The sequence below is a fragment of the Cervus canadensis genome, chromosome 11 (genome assembly GCF_019320065.1).
Source record: "Cervus canadensis isolate Bull #8, Minnesota chromosome 11, ASM1932006v1, whole genome shotgun sequence".
Classification (NCBI taxonomy): Eukaryota; Metazoa; Chordata; class Mammalia; order Artiodactyla; family Cervidae; genus Cervus; species Cervus canadensis.
The window spans coordinates 49,628,635-49,645,967 of NC_057396.1; the positions used below are offsets into that span (position 1 = coordinate 49,628,635).

At 53.6% G+C, this 17,333-nt stretch overlaps 1 protein-coding gene across 5 annotated transcripts in view; it reads right to left on the reverse strand.

Annotated features, from left to right (window-relative positions):
- ARRB1 (arrestin beta 1) overlaps positions 1–17,333 on the reverse strand; it is a 78,630-nt gene that overhangs the window by 7,781 nt on the left and 53,516 nt on the right. For 4 of the 5 annotated variants that reach the window (XM_043481069.1, XM_043481071.1, XM_043481066.1 and 1 more), the window contains exons 4-14: positions 14,353–14,397; positions 13,440–13,636; positions 12,086–12,145; positions 11,212–11,279; positions 8,286–8,421; positions 7,133–7,217; positions 6,632–6,704; positions 5,545–5,682; positions 4,152–4,235; positions 2,905–2,928; positions 609–679 (exon numbers count right to left, since the gene is read on the reverse strand). In XM_043481069.1, coding sequence (XP_043337004.1) covers positions 609–679; positions 2,905–2,928; positions 4,152–4,235; positions 5,545–5,682; positions 6,632–6,704; positions 7,133–7,217; positions 8,286–8,421; positions 11,212–11,279; positions 12,086–12,145; positions 13,440–13,636; positions 14,353–14,397 — 981 coding nt within the window. The remainder of the gene's footprint in view (positions 1–608; positions 680–2,904; positions 2,929–4,151; positions 4,236–5,544; positions 5,683–6,631; positions 6,705–7,132; positions 7,218–8,285; positions 8,422–11,211; positions 11,280–12,085; positions 12,146–13,439; positions 13,637–14,352; positions 14,398–17,333) is intronic. The other variant, XM_043481067.1, reaches the window with a different exon arrangement.

Below are 17,333 nucleotides of genomic sequence, written 5' to 3' on the forward strand. Positions count from 1 at the left end.
TGCAGGGAGGAGGGTCCAGGGAGAGCTGAGGAGGGCCAGGGAGCAGCACCAGGGGAATAGAAAAATCCCTGGACCCTGCTCTTTTTGGCATGTCTCCAATACACTTAGATTCATTTGTTACATGCCTGACTCACTAACTCTAATATAACTATTTATTCACATTTTCACATCTCTGAACTTGAGGTATGTTTTACAGTCATGGGCATTTTATAGTTTAATTATGGGGACATTTTTCTTTCTTTGGAGTACGTGCTACAATGTCTCTTTTGACTGAAACAGTTGTAGGTTTAATGAAATATGACCAGTCTGGTATCACTTGGAAATATCACCGGGATGGTGTGGCCAGATATCATCCTATCCATGCAGACCCTTTGGTCTGCATGACAAGGGCTCCTGGCATGCCCTTCCCACCACGCTCACCACCCCCAGCCCACAGAGAACAGAGCCAGTCCTTTCTGTCTACCGGGGAGTCAGATGCAAACAGAAGTGTGGGCCTCACAAAAGATCCTGTGACTGGGGAAGAGGGGTGACCCTGGGCTGAAGATTGACTCAGTGAGAGGTGGGGTGACAGGGAAACCCTATCCCAGAAACCCACAGATTCTGCTTACCTTCACGATGTGGGGGTTCCTCTTTGGGCTTGGGGTGCATTAGGGTGAAAGGCAGTTCCACGGCCACATCGCTGAAAGAGACCCAGAGAGGTTGAGCCTTGAGCCCAATCCCAGACTCAGTGCCAGACTCAATGCCCCATCAGTCTGAGGACTGGGAAAGGTTTTGTGATCAGAGGAGGTAGCTCTGGACCAAGAGGCAGGAAATCTGGCCCCAAGCCCCAGTCCCACCTCTCTCTGAGCATCAGCCTTTCTGGGAGCTGAACTGGGAGACCTCTTCTGGCTCCTGAAAGAATGGAAACTTCCCCTTTCCTGAGAAGGCTCCCTGAGCTCCCACGAGCTGGGAGGTGGCACGAGGCAGTGAGCATGCATTTGGCTTGCCGGGTGGCTCCAGAGGTGCCCCGAGATCCTGCAGGCCTCCAATGGTCACAGCCCAGCCTCCCCTGCCAACGCCCTCCCCAACTTCTTGATTGAAACTCCTCCCACCCTCACTCTCCTATCTCTCAACATCTCCAGGGGGCTCCTCTGAAAGTGCCCAGGTGGCCCGAGCCCCCTGCAATCTAGATGATGTGCTGCTGAGGTCAGTTTATTCAAATTCAGGCTGGATGGGACCCAGGCCCCAATTGTCTACACAGAGTTGTCTACAATGTGCTCAGAGCCTTGAAGCCCTATGGGGGTGGAAGGATGGGAGAGGTGGTGCTACTGGCCAGTGCTTCTGACCAGGCTTCTCTGCCCTTGGCCCTGATTGACAGAGTAATAACAAGAACAGACGCTGATAAGGTGCTGACTCTACACCAAGCAGTACTCTAGAGTCACTCTTTTTAACCTTCACAACAACCCTACTATTATACCTAACGTACAGATTGGGAAATTGAGACCAAGAAGAAAACGTATCTTGTCCAAGGCACTACAGCTATTAAAAGAAAGTGACAGGCTGAGGATTCTGACTCCCTAATTCACACCCTTAACCCTGTGTGATAACATCTCAGAATTGAGAAGGTGATTCCACCCACCCTCTCTCTCCACTCTGGACAAAAGGAGCCTGGAAAGTTCCTCTGCTCTGCAGGGGAGCATCACCCTACGAGGCCCTGTCAACCGTGAGCGCCTCCAGGCACATCACCTTACTGACTTTGCTGCCAGGGCCCGGCTGAGGGGAGGATGGAGCAGGGGATGAAGTGGTCAGGGGAACCAACTATGCAACCAGGAAGGGATGTTCCCCTAGCCCCTCTATGCACTGAGGAGCAGTTTACATCTTTAAGTCTCACTGAGCTCACCTAGAAAACAGCGCGAACTCTACTCACCTTCTAGAACCACTTCCAGGAGGTACTGTAGGTAAAAGGCTTGGCTAAACTGTGAGGCTTGTGCCTGCCAGAATCATGACTTCCCCTCAACAGGGACACGGAGGTTTCATAAAGCTATTGAAACAATGTGGCTTTTTTGTTTGACTTTTGGTTTTGTTTTTTGCTTTTATTTTTATTTTTTTTTGCATCCAAAGAGGACAGCTTCTTTAGTTCACTAGGAAAAGTGAGCTATCTGAATGGAAGCCAGTGGAAGACTGAGACTGCCATCAGGAATATGGACGGAAGAATGTGGACCTTAACCTTCCTTCCACCAGGTGACAAGCAATCATGGGCAGGGAGTGTGTCTGATTCCTCTCTGGGACCTCAGTCTCCCTCACAAGGCTGGACTCAAGTCTGGGTTCAAGAACTCCTTACTGAATTAGATTGAATCAAGTTGAATTGAATTAATTTCACTTCTCCTTACGGACTAAGGTTTCTTGGGATGAGCAATATTAGCTTCCTGGGACAGGAGGAAGCAAAGCCATTGGTTTTGGGGCACATGAATTTGTGGAAAATGCACGTGGATCCAGCTGGTTCCAAGGAGTCTTGTCTACAGAAGCAGAGCTCCTCAGGACTTCTTAGCAACACTCAGCTAGCAGTTAGTTCTCATTCATGTAGAAGGGTTTGAAAGCCACGAAGCCTGAGTTTATCCAAAACATCCTGTAAAACAGACTGATTGGGGGCCACTCCCCAGATCACTGAAGCCCACTTTGCTGTCTGCAAAGGTCCTTGTCACTTGGGTGGGATGGAAGAGCAGGACAAGGTTTTAAAGGAGAAACCGCACCTCCCTAGCCCCTCCGGAGACAGTCCTAGTCCCCACACATGCCTGAGCCTGGCAATCAAAAAAGTGAGTGCTAAGAGTCCTTCCTACCCAGGGCCCGTGGCTCTGGACGATCAGGACAATGGTCTCTGGGCCCTTCAGGAAGGTGGGTTGATCAGGTTGAAGGGAGGGGCTTTACCTGGATGCAAGATCTCCCAACAGGCTGGGTGGGTCAGAGGAGGCGGAAGAAGTGGTCAGGAGAGAGTTCAGAGAGGAAGAAAACAGAAAGCATGTTCATTCACCATACTCTGGGGTAGATTAGACCCAGGGACACAGTCCACCCACCCCCGGTGTAACTGCTCATCAGGGATATACAGAAGTGGTGTGAGCCCTGTCAGGCGAACTGAAACCAGGCCCGGTTCAGCCAAACTCCCTGCGAGGGCAGCCCCAGGGTCCTCATCTGTAGAGGAGACACACAAGTTCAGCCCTGTGCTGCCGGCCCTGGGGAAGCTGGGACTATCCAATGGCAGAAGGATGTACTTTAGGAAGCCCTGAGGATGCCTCAAGAAGGAGCCTGAGGCACAAGACCCACAGGGTCTTGCAAGAGTCAGAGGACACAGGATTTGAGATCTGCGATTCTGAGATGTCCTGTAATACATGGCCAGTATTATACACCACCACTGCAGGAGGCATTATTCTAAAAATAAAGGAGACTTGATGTCTAATGCTATTAGCTTTCCAATCTTTTCAAAGAAATTTATGAATTAAAAAAAAAATCCCTCTGACAAATTAGAAATCCTAATCCTAAATATATAACAACCTGTTGGCTCAGTATATGGGAAAAAGTGCGAGTTCTTTCTGGGCTTCCACCCGATTCTGCTCTGGGTCAGGGAATATGTTTGGTTTACCGTCATTACCCCAGCAACCAGCCCGTGACCTGAGATTAGAGATTTCAGGAAATGTGTGGGGAACTGTTTTGGCCTCTGTTTCCCCATCTGTAAAATGGGACAGTCAGAGCACCCCCAATCCAGCTCTAGGATTCTGAGCTCCTTGAGCCACTTCCCCAGCAAATCAGCCTGGGCATAAGTGGGGGTGTGGTGGGTGCTGTGCCCTGAGATGTGATGAGGGGCACAGTACCCCTTGGAAACCCCATGGCAGAGACTCTTAGGAAGTTTCCGCCACCTCCCATGTGCCCAGACCAGGGGGAGGGAAGAGGAGGAGGAGGTAAAAGAGGAGGAAGAAGAAAAGGGGGGAGGGGAGAAAGAGGGGAGGAAAAGAGAGGGGCTGAAAGCCTCTGAAGCAGGAGAGGGAAAAGGGTGGAGGAGAAGGAAGAGGAGGAACAAGACAAGATCCAGCAAGTAGGCAGAATGGGGCACTGGGTGTGGCCGTCAGGGACCTTCCCGCCCACCCTCTGGGGTCTGGGCTGGGCTGGGCTGGAGCACTCACCCGCCACGAGACACCACCAGCTTCACCTTCACTTTGTAGGAAACAATGATGCCCAGGATCTCCCGGTTGGCTCCTTCCCTCAACCTGCAAGGCGACATAGGGAAGCCGGTTCATGGGTCTTGTGAGACACGGCAGGATGGGGTGCACCAGGGCAGCGCCATAGGTCCCTCTCCTGACCACTCAGCCACCACGTGCAGGCGGAGCCCAGTGTGTGAGAAAGGCGAGGTCTGCCCTTGGGGAGCAAGAACTCAGAGCGCTGGGCTCCAAGTCTGGCTGTGCTGCCCTGGGAACCACCTCCGTCCCTCCCAAAGCATGAGTCCCAGCAAGGAGGTGAGGGGTGGGCGCTTCCTGCTGGGTGGCTTCCCTTTCTCTTGCTGCTGGCAGAGAGGAGAAGGCAGTGGGCAGGGGAAGGGAGGGGAGCCTGAACAGGGAAAGACCCTGCAGGAGGTGGTGTGTTCACTAGGTGTTGAAGGCAAGAAGGATTTGAGTCAGGGAAGAAAAGGGAAGTGGGTAGCACATGCAAGGGCAGGTGAGACAGTGTTTGGGCTAGAATCGTAGGCAGAGGCGCTGCAGAGGTGGGTCAGCCCCCAGGAAGGGCCAGACCTCATCATGCAGGGCAAGAGGGGTCCTCATACCTGCTGGTTTCCATTAGAGCAGGGTGACCTCAGAGAGTCAGTGGTGATCTTGGGGTAAGATCCCTGGGATCCCTACCTTCTGGGACACCTCCACATGTAGTTGAGCCCAGCTGACCACCCTCATCTCTCTGTACTCCCAGACCCCGTCCTCATTCATCCTCTCCTCCCAGAACCCTTCCAGAAGCCCCTCCCTCCCTTCCTTTCTTCGTTCCATCCTTCCTTCCAGCCTTGCTCTGCCTCAGGGATGCACTCTATCCAACCGAAGACACAACGAGATCAGGAGCCCCTGCCTCCTGCATGAAGCCCCTCCATGTCACCCTCCCCTGGGCAAGGCACTGACTCAAGGAACCTGGTGGAGTGGTTCCTCTTGTTCTCCGGGCACCCCTGGAGAGGGGTGAGATTGGGCGACAGCTTCCCTGGCAGTTCAAGCTCATGAGGACGGGCCCTGGACCATGGGCGGGAAGAGGGCAGCCTGAGCCTGTGCTGGCCCTGCTGGGACCAAGGCGGGTGTGGACCCATCTGGGGGAGGATGGTAAAGAATCTGCCTCCAATGCAGGAGACCCAGGTTCAATCCCTGGGTCAGAAAGAGCCCCTGGAGGAGAGCATGGCAACCCACTCTGGGTGTTCTTGCCTGGAAAATCCCATGGACAGAGGAGCCGGGCAGGCTGCAGTTCATGGGGTCACAAAGAGTCAGACACGACTGAGTGACTAACACACAGTGGGGAGCCTGGGACCGGGGTGGGTGGGGCAGTCCTCACAGGGTGCTAGAGGCCAGGTTTGTGTCCTCGTGTTTGAGCTTCCCGTCCAGGGCGAGGCCCCGCTTCTCTCGATTGTTGGCCAGGAAGGGTGTCAGCGTGTAGACCTTGCAGAACGTAGAGCTGGGTGCCACTGTGTCACTGGAAAGAAGGGGGACTGGTGTGGAGATGCCCCCAGAGCCAACCCCAGCCTCACCCCTAGCCTACCCAGGACACAGAGCCCAGCCCTGCTCTAAGCCTCCCTCCCCTGTGAAGGGTCCACCTCTAGGCCCAGCTCTGGCAGGGAGACCACTGCCACCCAAAAGGGGACATCTCTGCTCCACATGCAAACAACAGTGACTCTGGGGTGATCCAACAACTTCATTCATGGTTTCTAAGCAGCTGCAAGTTTTTAAAAATTTATTGTACTGTTTGACCCTGTGCTGTCTGACTAGGATAATTTTTTTTAGTGGAGACAGTGTGGCCTGTTTTTCCTCTAACGTATTACTGTGAAAAAATTTCAAACATACAGAAAAACTGAAAGAATTGTGCAGTGAGCACTCACCTCCTAAGTTCTACAATAAGGACCTTACTGGCTGTATCTCATCTCCATCCATCATGTGTAAGGTGTTTGGATTGTTCAGTTTTTACCTACTTTTGCTCCACCCCCCAGCCCCTTTTCAACAATAAGAGAGCTGGGGTGCAGCGAGCCTTGGAGCCCCAGCTCTGCCACTGGCCAGCCCTGTGTGGTTGAGCAAGTCACATCTCTCTGCCTCCATTTCCTTCTCCACACACGGGGCAGCAGCAACCCCAATTCAGAAGGCTCCAGGTAATCTAGGTTTCCATAGTCCCACTCCTCACAGATTCACTAGCTCTTATTTTGTCATTCTAGTTTTAGTGGGTCTTTTCCCTGACTGGAGCGTGTATTTCCTTGTAGCTAAATCAAGTGGCTGGGTGGTTTTTAAAAAAGCTATTCAGGGCCATCTACACTGAGTAGCAAGCAAGTCTAAGGCCAGGCCCTCTGCTAGGTGGAGAAGAGTTTACTGGACCTATAACTTCTCTTTTCCCCAGCTGATTCCACCCGTCCAAGGCTGGGCTTGTGCTCACTTACTCAGCCTCTTCCATGGCCACGGGGCACTTGTACTGGGCTGTGTTGAAAAGACAGATGTCTGCATACTGGCGCACTGCAGAGAAAGAGGGAAACAAGGTGGGTGAGTCCAGGGGTCCCAGGCCCCCTGCGTTGGGATGTTCAGCCCCAGGCAACAGCCAGAGGCCACCGGGAGTTTCTGCAGGAGATGGACCCATCCTCCACCCAAAGGGCAGCCTGAACAGGCCCACTTCCTTCCACAACCAAAAATCTCCCCCTCAAGGACAGCTCTGTCGAGGGAACTTAGAAGAAGGGTCTTCAACAGTAAACGCATTACCTGGCCAGTAAACAGCCTGTGTTACCAGCCTCAAAAGCCTTACCCTTCGGCTTAGAGCAGGCCTTAGTCTTCCCTTCAGGCTAGAAGTTATTTACAAGGCTGTGAGCAAAGGGAGCGCCTTTGGCTGCCCTCAACCCCTCGGAGGAGTCCCCTTGCCCGCCCCCTGGACTGGCCCTCTGCCTGGGTACCCGAGATCTTGATCTTCTTCACTGTCTTGTTGGTGTTGTTGGTGACGTGGACATTGACGCTGATGGGTTCTCCGTGGTAGTAGATCTGGGAGGTGGAAGAAGTGGGGTGGGGGGGATTCCAAAGCTTTAGATGAAGGGGAGGGAGACAAGGTCCCACACACATCTCCTGGGGTTCCCCAGGCCTTGGCCACTCTGACATTGGCCCCAGGCTCATCAGCCACTTCCCACTGATGCTAAGCCACCAGGTATGTTAGACTTAAGTTCCTCTGTGGACCTTGAAAGATAATTGAATGAGAAGGTAATAATTCTGGGCTCTGGGCTTCCATGGTGGCTCAGATGGTAAAGAATCCACCTGCGATGTGGGAGACCTGGGTTGGGAAGATCCCCTGGAGGAGGGCATGGAAACCCACTCCAGTATTCTTGCCTGAAGAATCCCCATGGACAGAGGAGCCTGGGGGGCTACAGTCCACGGGGTCGCAAAGAGTAGGACACGTCTGAGGGACTAAGCGCAACACAATCCTGGACTCCGGTCCTGGGTTGGCCACCAAAAGTAATAACAGTAATACTAACAATAATAAAGATGAGAGCGGTATGGCCTTGGACACGTTATCTAAGCCTCGGTTTCCCCTGCTGTCCATTGGAGGGGCTGGAGTAAGTGATACATCAAGTCCCTGCCAGCTCTGACTGCCTGGAATTTAGACGTGGGAGGATCTGGAAGAAGCAGGAGAGAGGTGGGGAGGGGCTGACCCACTCTGTGAGGGAACTGGTTCTGAAACCTCACTGAAGAGCCTCGATCTGTATCTTGGCCCAAGCACTTGCCTTCACTGTGTCCCCGAGAGGGAGAGGGGGTGCTCACACTTCAAAGGGGGATGGGGATGCAGGGAGATGGCCAGGACCCAGGACCCTTCAGAAGGCACACTGACTTCTGAAGTCAACCACATCCTTCAGGCTCATGCCCCACTCTCTCACCCCTTCAGTCCCCAGACGCATCTCCAAATCTCCCAAGGAGGTCTCAGCTTCCCGGAGCCCTGTGGTCCTCGGGCTGGAGGCAGAAGCTCCCACCCGAGGAATCCCAGAGGCTGTGAGAGAGCTGGGATCTGAGGCTCCAGCCCTGGGAGGGCAGCCGCACCCATGCCAAGCCCCAGCCTCCTACCTCCTTGTCCAGGGAGGCCTCCAGATGCAAGGGCTTGTCCGACATGAGGAACTGCCTGGTGGTCTCGGCCGTGGGCTGGGGGCCAGGCCTCTCTGGGGCATACTGGACCTTCCGGATGACCAGGCGCACAGAATTCCTAGTGGACACGGGCAGAGCAAACGATGACTAGAGTCCCCCACCTCCATCCCCTTCCCTTGCGACCCTCACATCCTTCTCTTGCTCAAGAGACTGCCATGGTTCCCATGTCCTTGGACTCCAGTCCAAACTGCAGAGGTTGGCATAGGGCCCTGTTACCATCTGGTCCCACTCCAACCTCCTCCATCCTGGGAGTCCCCAGCCTTCTCTAGGTCCTCACTCTCACACTTGATGGTCCCTCTAGTCCTATTTCTGAAGCTTTGCATACCCCGGGTCCCAACTTATAACACTCTCTTCTGGCTTCTGCCCTCACTTGCTTCCTTCTGCAAGGCTCAGCCAAACACCTGTTCTTTCAGCAAACTTCCTAGATCCACCCACTCTGATCTTTTCCTGGTCTGAACTCCCACCACATCAGAGGCCACTGTATGTGGCTCTGTGTTTTGGTAGCCAGCAGATGCTTCCCTGGTAGCTCAGTTGGTAAAGAATCCACCTGCAATGCAGGAGACCTGGGTTCGATCCCTGGGTCAGGAAGATCCCCTGGAGAAGGAAATGGCAATCCACTCCAGTATTCTTGCCTGGAAAATTCCATGGACAGAGGAGCCTGGCAGGCTACAGTCCATGGGGTCACAAAGACTCAGACATGACTTAGCAACTAAACCACCACCACCAGGATGCTAAGAAAGGGACCATGTTTCACTTTCTGATTCCCTTATGTCGCTAATGGTATGAGCCTTTTAAGGCAGGGGTTTCCAACCTCCTGTATCTAATGCCTGATGATCAAAGGAGGAGCTTATGTAATAATAATGGGAAAACAGTGCATAATAAATGCAATGCATTTGAATCATCCCTAAACCATCCCCCACCCAGCCACCGACCTTGGTCCACAGAAAAATTGTCTTCCATGAGACCAGTTCCTGACTCCAGAAAGGTTGGGGACTCCTGCTTTAAGGACAGAAGTTTTTGTCTAAATTGTTCACTGCTGTATTCTCAGTATCTAAGACAGTGCTGGCTTCCATTATAATAAATACCTACTAAATAGCTATTAAATAAAAATACACACAGGGGACAAGGGCCCCAGGAAGATTCAAGGGTGTGGAGAGGTGATGGAATTCAGTGATGGGGCGTGGATTCTGTTAGGGGGAGGGAGGCCAGCACAGAGCATAAAGACTCGGTGAGAGGATGGACACTCAAGAGACGAGGTGGGGCTCAATGAACATGGTGGGCTCAGGGAGGAAACAGGACCAGGAAGATTTGGTGAGGGGGTGGGGACTCAGTCAGGTGGTGTCCCAGCATTCCCACTTCTCAAATAAGCCACCTCCATTTCCTACAGCTGGATAACCAAGGTTGAAGTCCCAGCTCTTGGACTTCCCTAGCAGTCCAGTGGCTAAGACTTTGCCTTCCAATGCAGGGGGTGTAGATTTCATGCCTAGTTGGGGAGCTAAGATCCTCCATGTCTCACAGTCAAAACACCAAAACATAAAACACAAGCAATATTGTAACAAATTCAATAAAGTCTTTAGAGATGATCTACATAAAAAAGAAATCATTTTTTTAAAGCCCTAATTCTCCCCATACTAATGATATGACCTTGAGTAAATTAACCTCTATGCCTCAGTCTCCTCATCTGTAAAATGGTGATGATAGCAGGACCAACTTCTTAGGGTTGCTGTGAGGATTAAATTAGTTTGTACATGTCCATCACTTTGAACTGTGTCTGGTGCCTAATAAGCTGGTAAGTGTGAGTTGTTCTATCATTATTAGCAAATTCTGGTGTGGACTTAAAATGTCAAATTGGTAATAGGTTGAGAGTGCTGGCTCTCAATGTTGCCTCCCCTTCCTTGCTCTAGGTAGGCTACTTACCACAACCTACACCCCTCTTCCTTTCTCCTGGTCGCAAGTCTTAAGAAGAAACGGGGAACAGAGAAGCAAGGGACAAGGGTCCCATCTCCCTACACACTGTTAAGTTGCCCAACTGAGTTAGAGATGTGCAATGCATCATATGACCACCAGGTGGCAAACTCAGCCCACTCCCTAAGAGGATGCTGCGTCCTCTGGAAGCCTGCAGCAGGACGCCGAGTTGGGGACCCTGGCCAGCCTTGCCAGGAGGCAAAGCAAAGCCCGACCCCAGGAGGGGCAGGTATGAGAGCGGGGTTGGGCAGCTCACCCCATAAATCAGGGCCAGCTATTTCTGGCTGCTAGCCTGGGCTGTCTGTCTGCCCAGGGCTGTGTCTCTCCAGGAAAATGCTTCCCCTCTCTGAGACATGGTGGACCTCCTCTGTCTGCCCTGGGTGGGTTCACTTTCTCCACTTCCCTCCCCTGTTCAGAAGCCTCTATTGACACCCCCTACCCCACCCCCACAACCTCCTGCTGATGACCTCCCAGAAGAACTGGGAAATGGGGGTCCAAGCTGGCCGGGAAACATCTTGCTCACTGTTTAAAACAATCTGAATTTCAGGTTTTTTTCCAGAACAAAATTAAAGGACATGCAGTCTGGAGAGGAAGAGATTAGAAGCAGGGCGATAAGGGAAGCGGGTACAGTGATGCAAAGGAAAAAGTGCTGAGGCCTGAGTCAGGATAACGGAGCCACCTCCCCCAGGAAGCCCTCCCCACCTGCCAGCCTTCCCCGTGCCCTTGGAGTTTCCAAGGCTGGAATGCGAGGCCCCTCCTCTCCCACTTCCAGGCATTGTTCCTTCTGTCTTCCTCCGACTGAACCGTGCGTGCCAGTCCTGTCTCCCTCCCTCTGCCAGCAGGCAGCCCGCACCCGGGCGGGTAGAAGCTGTCCCCTCCTCACCGCTTGTGGATCTTCTCCTCCAGGTTCTCTGCACAGAAGGCTTTCACTTCATAGTCCACACCGCAGGCCTGAGGGGAGGGGTCGCTGACCTCAGTGGAAAGGGCCGGCTCTGCTGAGCACGGCCTGCCCACCCTCTCGTTTAACGAGGCTGCTGGATGCGGAAAATCAGTTCCCCTGCCCCGACCCCCTGGTCTGACTAGGAGCCCTGCACTCAGCCTGTGCGGAGCTGCCTCCCTCATCTGACCCTTCCACAGAGCTGCTCCCTGACCAGCTCTGCTCCAGAGTCCTGCCTGTCTGGGGGGCACTGTCCCCATCAAGGCAGTTGCCCAGAAATAACAAGCAGCCCTTCAGCAGCCCTATTTAGGACCCCCTACCACCACCACCACGCAGACTCTGCACTGGGCACCCCTTCAGCATCTCGCCCCACCCTTTGGACCAAATGATGAGGCACATCCCACCACATCCATTTCACAGATGAGGAAACAGGCTCCGAGCTCCGAGGCCTGGAACACCCGTGGGGTCACCTATGTCCGAGCCTCAGTTTCCGCACCTGTGAGACAGTGATGACTGCACCTCTACACAGGGTTCGTGAGGCCAGATGGTTTTCCAGAGGACATTCGGCAGCCAACATCAAGGCCAGTGAGGGTGACTCGGGAGAGGCCCTGGGCACATAACTCAGTGTAGGGGGTGAGGGTGATGCCATACGTGCCGCCCTGTCTGACAGGACTGCTTATCTGAGGTGGGACCAGCCTGGCTTACACACAAGGAGGCTGCTACAGGGAGAATTCCAGCACCCTCCAGACAGAGAGTGAGTCGGGGACCCGGGGACACAGTGTCCCGAGCCCAAAGAGATGCTCCCTCAGGGGTGACCCACCTTCCCTGTGTCTTCAGGTCCCGGCTGCAACGTCACAGAGCATGGGAGGTTCGGAGGGATCTGTTAAGAGGACAGAGAGACCTGTCATATTCACCACTGACCTCTCCATATCTCCCAGCCCCACACACATTCATCAGACCAGGGCCCCTAAGGACTGACCACGTCCCTTCCATCAGACTAGGCAGTTCACAGGACAGACCATGTTTACCCCATCAGAACATGCTAAGCTATGCCTCATGTTAGACTATAAGCCACTGCAATAAAGCCAAGGATTTCAGTGTATCCCAGCCCCCACAGAACAAGAGCTGAAAAGGTCTTTCTATGACGCGCACTGTGGTAGGTAGAATAATGCCCCCCGAAGATGTTCACATTCTAATCTCCAAAACCTGTGATAATGTTACCTAAAAGGGCAAAAGGGTCTTACAGTGTAATTTGGTGAAGGATCCTAAAATGGGGAGATTACCCTGGATTAGCCAGGTGGGCCCACCGTAATCACAGTGTTTTTAACAGTGAAAGCAGGGAGCAGAAAAGTCAGCATCACAGTGATGGGATTCGAGAAAGACTGGACCGGCCATTGCTGGCTTTGAAGATGGAAAAGGGCTAGGCCAGGGGCCAAAGAATGTGAGCAGTTTCTAGCAGCAGGAAAAGGCAAGGAAGCAGTTTCTCTCCCAGAGCTCCAGAGAGAATGCAGTCCTGCTGACACTTGATTTTAGCCCATGAGAGCTGTTTTTGACTTCCGACCTTCAGAACTGTAAAATAACACATTTGTATTCTAATTGGCAGGTTTAATTACCACTAGGTTTGCAATGGTTCATTACAGCAGCCGTAGTATGTCTATAACAGAGAGGATGGCTCCTCATCCTCTCACCTTCTCTGACTCTCACAGTCAGGGGATTTCACTGAATCACAGAATCAGAGTCTGAGAAACAGGAGATCTGAAAATCCAGAATCCTGGTGTGGAAAGGCAGCTGAGTAGGGAAATCCACTACTTGTCATTCTTGTCTGGGAGTTCAGTTGAGGCAGGGTTAGTGGGCAGTCAGTCTGAAGGAGGAGACAGCCTTGCAGTGACCCGGGGGCCAGAAAGGACTCCTTCTTTCTCTGCAGCACCCCACTCGACCCCTCCTTCTCCCACCGATGACCTGGACTTGGGAGGGTCCGGGTAGCAGTGCAGAGGTAAGGGTGACACCTCTGGCCGTGGCCAGAGAAGAGACACTTACAGGGCCGCGTAAGTGCCAGTCCCTGCCCTTCCACGCTGGGGAAGCTGCGTGGCCTGGAGCTGCTGCCCCAGCCGCCCCCATGTGTCTGCCCAGAGGGCTCGCTAGAGGTGATGCCCTGGGGGCTGGCAGTCCCTGACCTCAAAGGTGAAAGGGTAGGCATGCTCGCCCAGCTTCTTGATGAGGCGCTCCTGCAGCCGTGTCAGGGGCTTCTTGTCCTCCGGGGCCGGTGGGAAAGACTGCACGTTGGCCACAAACAGGTCCTTGCGAAAGGTCAGGCCCAGGACATCCAGGTCCTCCCGGCCGTAGCGGAAGGCGCAGGTCAGCGTCACATAGACTGTGGGAGCAAGGGGGTGCTGAGGAGGGGCCAGGAAGGGAAGCAAACATGCCCCCACCCAGAGTGCCAGCTGCAGCCCGGGAACCAGCTCTCCTGCTGGTCTGTCCCAGGGCTCCCGCGGGGAGGGCGGTGCTGCCCCTGGGACAGGGGTGTCAGATGCCTGGCCCGGGAGGAGGCGGGGACTGACCGCTGGATGGGTTCGGTCCTTCTCCACCCCCACTGCAGTCCAGGGCGTGTGTGCAGAGGGCCTGACAGGGTCGATGGGGGCCAGGCAGGAGCACGTTGGAGCAGAGTAGCGGGTGGGCAAACAAGTGCTAGGTGGTGTCTGGAAGGCCCAGTGTCTTGTTCCACCCAACCCCCACATCCTGTCTTCCTGCTGACCTTAGACAATCCCTTGACTGCATCAGGAATAAGTCTTCTCTTCTGCACAATAAGACCCTAACTCCTGCTCCGTGTGCATCCCCCGACCTTGCAACAGTTGCAATGGGTGGATGTAAAAGGGCTCAGACATGAAAAGGGTCTCCCAGAGTGGGTACAGGCGAGGCTGCCCCAGGATGCCGGAGCACCTGCTCTGATGCTGACTGGAGCCGTCACGGGAAGAACCCGTGGGGAGGGGCAGGGCTGGGCTTGTTGCCTCTCTTGTTGCCAGTGTTCTGCTGGAGAGTCAGAAAGGCCCCAGCCTGCAGGTCAGGCTGGGGGCAGGGGCCACAGCTCACCTCTCCTCTCCTTGAGATACTCCGGATCCACGAGAACCACTCCATCTGGAGGAAGGACAGAGAGTGAGCAGACATGACCTCAAACTTCTGAGCCCCAAACACCAGGCTAAATGCAAACCCAACCATTTGTCTGTTCACAAGCATCGTGAGGGCTTCCCTGGTGGCACAGTGGTGAAGAGTCCGCCTGCCAATGCAGGAAACACTGGTTAGATCCCTGATCCGGGAAGATCCCACATGCTGCAGAGCTACTAAGCCCATGCGCCACAGCCACCGAGCTGGTAATCTAGAGCCTGGGAGCCGCAACTACTGAGCCCTCGCACTGGACATACTAAAGCCTGAGCGCCCTAGAGCCTAGGCTCCGCAACAAAAAAACCACCACAATGAGAAGTCCAAGCATGGCAACTGGAGAGTGGCCCCTGCTCCCTGCAGCTAGAGAAAAGGCCAAACAGCAATGGAGACTCAGCACAGCCAAAACTAAATAAAATTATTATAAACAAAACAAAAGCATCATGAGAGAAATGGGAAGGCCAGCAGCTGGTGAATGTTACCACCATGCCCCCTCCACCCACTGAACCAGGCTGGCATGACAAATCCAGATCACAACTATAGGCAGGTTATTTAACTTCTCTTTCTTCATCTGTTAGTCAGAATAATAAGATGGGTTCAAAACCCCAATATCAGGTATACTGTGGAATTCAGAAGTTTTGAATTATAGAAAGGCCATGTGGTCCCTCTTCCATATCTTCTCTAATGCCTTCTGCCAGCTGTGGGGCAGCACCCCTTATCTAGCCCATTAAAACCTCTGCAGGGAAACTATTTTCACCAAGAGGCTAACTAAGGCATCAGTCGCCTCCCACCAGTTCAGGCCAGGTCTGCCACTAGATGAATTCTGTGTCAAACTCATGAACAATTTGGGGCTCTCAGAGCTTCTGGATTCGGAATTTGCAGACCTGTAGTATCCACCTCATAGGGCTCCTGTGAGGGCTAAATGAATTAACACGTTTAAAGTATTACCTGGTGCCTGGCACATGTTATCACGGAGAATGTCCCAAGGCCTGACCTTGGGAGTACAGAGTCCAGTTGAAGACAAAGGATGCTCTCTCTGCCCAGAACCCCAGGAAGCCAGGCTTGGGGGTCACACTCTTGCCTGGCATCCCCAGTCTAACCCACAGCCATCTCCACCCCACACTGACCCCCACAGCTGGCCGCTCAGGGAACCTCAGAGGCCACATTAGAAAGTGAGTGCCCAGAGGGCTCCCAGTCCTCTCCCCATGCTGGGCAGGTCCAAGGGATCAGGGGAGTGCCCACCGTGTGCCCACAGCCCACCACGCATCTTCCCTTCTTTGACGATGGGGCTTCCTCTGGGCCTGGGCACCAGGGATGGAGTGTAAACTCAGTAGAGAGGGCATCCCAGCAAGGATACTTCCCAAGCCAGGGGTGTCAGGAAGGCTCCCAGGGGTGAGGAAGCTTGAGGCAGGTCTTAAAGGCAAGTGAAGGTAGTCAATTAGATGACCAGGGGACAGCCCAAGGTCGGCAGTGGGAAGAGTGTAACTCTGGGGCTTGGGAGAGCAGATCCTGGAGGTTGCTGGAGGAAGGAGAGACGGGCTGTTTTCTGTTTGTCTGTTTTTGCTTTTCAGCTGTGCAGCATGTGGGATCTTAGTTCCTTGACCAGGGATGGAACCCACACCCTCTGCATTGGAAGGGCAGAGTCTTAACCACTGGACCAATTGGGAAGTCCCCAGGCCTGCTGACCTTAAATGTCCTGTCTATGAGGCCAGGGGGCTCAGACTTGCCCCTGAGTTTGCAGGGGAACCAGGACGACAGTGAAGCATCAGGGAGACATAATCAGCTCAATGATGTAAGGGAGAAGTTTTTCTCACTGCGGTCATTTGATCAGCTTGGTATGACGCCCCAGCACTCTCTGGGATCTACAGGGCCTAGCGCAGGGCCTGGCATGAAGTAGGTGCCCTGTGAACACTGGTTGAATGGTTTTCAGGGTGCCTATGTGTGCTAGGGGAGCCAGATCCCCCCTGCCCTTCTCCCCAGCCCCCGTGATGCCCAGCCCCCGTGACCCCGTTGCTATTCTTAAAGGCTAAAGGGTGTGAACAGCCCCGGCCTCAGACAGCCCATAGGAAACTTTGCCTTGGCCACAAGTAAGCAGGCCACAGGTGAACACAGGGATGTTTGTTCCCTACCTCCAAGTTCATTGGGGAGATGGAAATGGCAGAGAGGCCGATGAGCTTCAGAGAACACCCAACAGGCTGGGAGGAAAAGTAGGGCTATCTGGCTCCAGGCCAGGAAGGGAGGGACTCACAGTAAAGCTGGACTCTGCAGCCCACAGCCTGCACAGCCACCCCAGGGACCCGCCAGGCCTCATGCCCCAAGGTCACAAAGACCTTCTCCCCAGCGAGCTGACACCTGGTACTCTGCTCCATCTGCTCCTACCTGGGCTCTGGAATCACACGTCTGTCCTGCTCTCTTGGGCCCAGGACAGCCCCCAGGCCACATTCTCTGTGAATTTTTCCCCCAAGCAACACATTCCACTTTTTTCATCTGGACTTAGCCTCCTGCAGTTCTCTTGGCCCATCCTCCCAACCTGTCACCTTCTTTGGTCTCACCCGGGTTTGTTCATGTCCCTCTTCAATCATTTAACCTCTCTGGGTCTCACTGTCCACATCTGTAAAATAGGGTTAATCCTGAGCTTCCCTCCCTCAAACAAGTTGTGGGAAGAGACGACGAGATCAAGGTTCTTTAAGGAGAGTTACAGTTCTTAGATTCCTAACCGGAGGTGATTTTGCCCCCCAAAGGGATATCCGGCAATGTCTAAAAACATTTCTGATTGCCATACTGGGATGGGGGGACTCCCAGTGTCTAATGGGTAGAGGCCAGGAATGCTGCCAAGCATCCTTCAACACATGGGATGGCCCTGCCAGCAACGAATGATCCAATCCAAAACCTCAAGAGTGCTGAGGTTGAGAGAA